The sequence below is a fragment of the Polyodon spathula genome, chromosome 18, assembly GCF_017654505.1.
Source record: "Polyodon spathula isolate WHYD16114869_AA chromosome 18, ASM1765450v1, whole genome shotgun sequence".
Classification (NCBI taxonomy): Eukaryota; Metazoa; Chordata; class Actinopteri; order Acipenseriformes; family Polyodontidae; genus Polyodon; species Polyodon spathula.
Window position 1 is genome coordinate 23,417,728 of NC_054551.1, and position 5,608 is coordinate 23,423,335.

Below are 5,608 nucleotides of genomic sequence, written 5' to 3' on the forward strand. Positions count from 1 at the left end.
TTTTTCCATAATGTAATACTGGGTTGTATGATGAAAGGGAGTTAATCATTAGCAAGGTTATGGTGTGACAGGCTGGTTAAGAACCAATGCTGACGTGTGGAATAAACACAGGCACTTCCATGTTCAGCTGATAATACACAGTGTTCATTAAGCAATGGTTACACCTGTGCCTTGCCTGAGGCTGTGCTGTGTATTGCAACATCAGAGCTGTACCTGTCAGAAATGTTCTTACTCATGTAGCAATATTGAACAGCTTGTCATCCAAGAGCCAGTGAGCTTTACAAACAGAAAGGAGCAGGATCCGCCTCCTGTAGATCTTTAAACGGAGCACAAGGCTCTACACAGTGAGAAGGAAGATTATTCTCTTTTGCTGGAAGCAGACAAGAGACCAAGATGCAGAGTACATTTTTTCTGGCTCTTCAGCACAACTCATCCCAGATGGAAACGGCCTACTTTAGCTGTTTGGACACTGGTGAAACTCTGGTCAAAAATAAGAAAAGCAGGTACATGAATAATAATAATAATAATAATAATAATAAATAATAATAATAATAATAATAATAATAATAACAATAATAATACAGTCACCTTACTTGACTGTCAGTTTCAAATTGCAGTATTATTAGTTTTTGTTTGTCACCTTGAATATGTATGTATGCTGGGCTCGAGGTGTTCAGAATATAATATATTGATGGGTCATATCAAGACTCAAGCAAAAGGAATGTTTAGCCATTGATTTGGAGCACAATAAACCTTTAGCCATTGGAAGAAAATGTTGTGCAATTCATTGAGACATGTATTTTTCTGAAATGATGTTTTGAGATCATTGGTAATGCTGCTCTGATGAAATGCTGGCACATGCACATATATTTGACTTGCAGTATTTATATCTAGGCCTGGGAGGATTTGTGGAAATAATATACACTGCATCACACCAATAACACATTACAACTTAAAAGGAAACACTAACAGCTACAGTTTTTAGGGGTAAAATAATTTATCGACACCTTCCTCAATGCTTTATAAATCATCCCTTTCTCTGTTGTCTGTTGCAGTTAAACGCATATTTACAGAACACATCAAATGTCATCCATGACAAATGTCATAGGTGTTGACTTTAACATTAAAAGCACCATTGTTCTTTACTGCATAGGCATATACAAAACACAGTAGTATTGCTGTTTAAAATGTACTGTACTAATCAAGCAGAGTGATATGAAAATGGTGTTATTGGTAGAAAAAATATATGTATTGATTGTTTAATTAATATTATCATTTATTTAACTGTATAATATTTCGATTCACAGGCATAAAGACTGGAGATCCCTGTTTAACAATATTTTGCAATGTACTCCTTCACCTCACACAGCTACTGACACTCGTCTCTTAACAAACAAAACCTACAGGTAAGCACTCATTCACCTGTTTTAGTCATGCAAGTAATCAGACATTGAAAATAATACTCAAACTTTGACGTCTAATAAAGATGCTGTCAGAGGTTTAGTTACTTGTAGGGCTGTTGCAACAGATTAACATTTTCTTTACCTGAATTTATTTACTCAGTGTGCAATACGCAATGGGTACATTGTTCAATTGCTAGTTTGTACATTTATAAAGCACATTAAAGAAACGTGTTTTTATTACAGACCTACTTCTGATGAGGTGAACCAATGGGCCCAGTCTTTTGATAAACTACTTGCCCACAAATGTGAGTACTTTTACACACATAAAAAAAGACATCACTGTCAATAAGAAATTGCATGTGGCTGTACTAGGAGATTGGCATATTCACACTTTTAATATTTTTTTCCATAAGCTTACCATTTTCCAAAACCCGTTTCCTGAATTTCTACATTTTTTTTTTTGTGTGAATAACTTTATATTTCAATGTGGCCAGGACGCTGAATGCGTTAATTAAAACCCGTTCTCTCAAGTAAAGCATTTTTCTTTTTTTTCCTTCCAGATGGGCAAGCTGCATTCAGAATCTTCCTTAAATCTGAGTACTGTGAAGAGAACATTGAGTTCTGGCTTGCCTGTGAGGAATTTAAGAAGATCAAGTCACCTGTGAAACTAGCCTCCAAGGCAAAAAAGATCCATGAAGAATTCATCTGGAACAAGGCCCTGAAAGAGGTGAATATGGAATATTTCTAAAAAATGTGCATGCATACTGCTGTGCAAAAGTCTTAGACATGTTGCAGTTTTCAACTATGATGTGTTATGAGCATTAATCATTTACTCAAAGCCTCCACTAGTGTTTTCTACTATTGTCAACCTTGACTTGCATAAAGAAGGAAAAACATTGAGTGAAATAGCTTGCATAACTCGATTTTCAAGGTGTGGTATCCGAAGCATAATCAACAAGTACAGAGAAACATCACCTGTAATTGCCAAACCCAGGACTGGAAGACCCAAAAAGCTGTCTAACAAGGATGAGCAATACTTTAAAATAATATAAGGAACAGAAAGAAGACAAGTGTTGAAATGACAACAGGTGTCTTTGTCCATCCATCAACAGTCCAAAGAACCTTTGACCATTGTTCCATAGTCCAATTTTTGTGTTCTTAGGCATATTTTAGCCATTTAGTCTTGTTCCCCTTTCTTAAAAGATATACAAGTCCTGATTTCAAGAGTGACCTTCATACTGTTGATTTGATGGGCAGCGACACCTGTGCCTTCTGCCAGTTCTGTTGTCAATTCAACACCTGTCTTCTTTTTATTCCTTAAGGATATGGGTTTGTCAATTCCAGATGATTTGTCTCTGTACTTGTTGATTATGCTTCAGATACCATACCTTGAAAATTGAGAGATGCAAGCTATTTCACTCAATGTTTTTCCTTTTTTATGCAAGTCACAGTTGTTATAATAGTAGAAAACACAAGTGGAGGCTTTGAGTAAATTGTTGATATATATATATATATATATATATATATATATATATATATATATATATATATATATATATATATATATATATATATTACTGTAGAAAATGCAGATGCCGGCACTTCAAAAGTGTTCAAGAACAGTTTATAAAATCCGGGGTGCCTCGTCCTGGGATACATATAATTAGAAGTCTCTTCCAGTGAGAAATCCCATCGAAGGAGAAATGAAGACAGCGACTCCCGTTACAATTAAGTCCACAGCACAAAGCAATAGTCTTTATTTAAACATATTAAAAACCACAACAATGGCTTACGCATTTTGACCCGTAGGTTTTCCTCAGAGCGCAATAGATATTCTGACCAAAGGAGCCACCTCCCTCTAAACAGCATGAATAGCAATCATAATACATTTCAGATTCACTCACACATGTTAAAAATCAACACTAGCATTTAAAGGAACAATTCTACTGTTTATCATCTAGGTAATGTGCTAAATGATTGGTGTTCCTTATTAAGAATTGTGCATTAGACGTTCTTATGTGAAATATTAGAACCATTACGAGTAATGTTCAATTTATATCTTTGAATCTGAATTGTTAAATGTAATTAAATGTATCTAAAGGTGTGACAATGTATAGATTCTAATAATTGTTGAACATTTGTTAAATGAATAACTTGATTGCAGTCATAGATGAATTGATTGCTCTCTTTTGAAAGACACACCGGACATCTATATTCCAAATGTTAGTCATTTCTGGATAAAATGAGGAATGCAGTTTGATGCACCTGTACTCTAATTGTAAAAATAATCAAATTCTATGACAGCTGTAAAATGTTTGGAGGTAATTGATTGCTATTCCCCACAAATGCTAGTGTTGATTTTTAACATGTGTGAGTGAATCTGAAATGTATTATGATTTCTATTCATGCTGTTTAGAGGGAGGTGGCTCCTTTGTTCAGAATATCTATTGTGCTCTGAGGAAAACCTACGGGTCAAAATGCGTAAGCCAATAAAGACTATTGCTTTTATTGAGAATTCCTTTGTGCTGTCGACTTAATTGTAACGGGAGTTGCTGTCTTCATTTCAGAGAGAGAGAGAGAGAAAGAGAGAAGAAGAGTGTTTTATCTATACTGATTAATGAGTTGTAAATAATAACTATTTAAAGCAAAACAAAACAAAAAACTGGAGTAAATCTCATTGAATGAATTTATTTTCAGATTAATTTAGATTACCACACAAAAGAAGACATCACACAGAATCTTCAGCAGCCAACGGCTAACTGCTTCAGCGCTGCCCAGAAGAAGGTTTACAGCCTGATGGAGAATAACTCTTACCCACGATTCCTGCTCTCTGAAATCTATCAGGAACTGTGCTCTGTATCTCAAGGGAAGAGCAAATATCTGAAAACATGAACCTCTGACTGGTATCCAAAGAAGTTCTGAAGGGCTAGAAAACAGGGACTCTGTCAGCCTCCACTATTAAGTATGTTCTTACAGCTCCTGTTGTAAACATCAGGTGGAAGCTGGAAAACACAATGAACTGGCAAATGTGACAAGTTTCAGGAAAACGTCTTTTATATGGATATTAATAACTTTCACCTTAAGAGGTGAACAAAGATGTGAAATAAAATGTTTTACTGTAGATAAAATACTCAGGATAGGGTTTATTTTGAGACTAGCTATGGGGCCAAGACAATTTGGTATTTGCACTCAAAATGGGAAGCAGTAAATGGGAAACTATATATATATATATATATAAATTTAATGTAATTTAAATATGCTGTTGGTGCTGGTCATTTTTTAAGCAGCTGCTACTGTAGAGAATAACACAAAAAATTATTCTAGTTGTCATGTAGAAATATGATGTAACTAGAGTACAGAGTGATCTGTATTCCATGAGGAATCTCACTGGTCTTTACCCAGTATATATGCACAAGTCTTATCCTCATGGGCAACCTATGATGAATAATATTTTTGTAATAACAGGGTATGTTTTAATATTATTTCTTTCAGAAATGTGAATAAATATATCAAGCTGGTCTCAGACACTTATTTTGTTGAAGCTACAATATCTTCTATAGCATGTGTATGCGTTGTTTTTATTGTATTATGACAAAGGTAAAAGGAATCTCAGAAACAATTAATGGTTCTTAAGAAATGTCATACATTTTGTTCATTTTTTAAATATATATATATAATATATATATATATATATATATATATATATATATATATATATATATATATATATATATATATATATATATATATATATATATAATATATATATATATATATATGACTACCATTTTGAGAACTTAAGCTATGTATCCTTATTTTGGCTGTGTGTTTTAAAAATAAAAATAAAATGCTAACAAGTTAACGTTAACTTTTTCGTTCATGTTATTGCATTAGTCACTGTGACACCTGACTGGCAGTGATACTAAAGGTTATACCTTTTTCCAAAAAATGTTTGTGACATTGAAGAACATTTTTAGTCAAAACATGTATCATTGATGCTATTTAATTTATTTTAGCATTCTGCATGTAGCACTATATTCAATAGTCATGTTCTGGAACATTACTACGTATTGTGACTGTACAGTTGGTCATACTCATGCTACTGACACAGACTGACTGAGCTATTGAGAAGCCTGAGGTCATCTCCTCCACGCTTTCTCTTGAAAGAGTAATCCATACTAAGCAATAGCCATCATGGTGGACTA

General features: G+C 33.9%; 1 protein-coding gene across 1 annotated transcript; it reads left to right on the forward strand.

Annotated features, from left to right (window-relative positions):
- The first annotated feature begins 259 nt into the window (after nt 1–259).
- LOC121294097 (regulator of G-protein signaling 2-like) lies at nt 260–4,921 on the forward strand. Its single transcript, XM_041217664.1, has 5 exons — nt 260–503; nt 1,308–1,406; nt 1,647–1,708; nt 1,964–2,130; nt 4,101–4,921. The coding sequence occupies exons 1-5, from the start codon at nt 394–396 to the stop codon at nt 4,293–4,295; spliced, it is 633 nt and encodes a 210-aa protein (XP_041073598.1). The 5' UTR covers nt 260–393; the 3' UTR covers nt 4,296–4,921.
- Nucleotides 4,922–5,608: the final 687 nt, after the last annotated feature.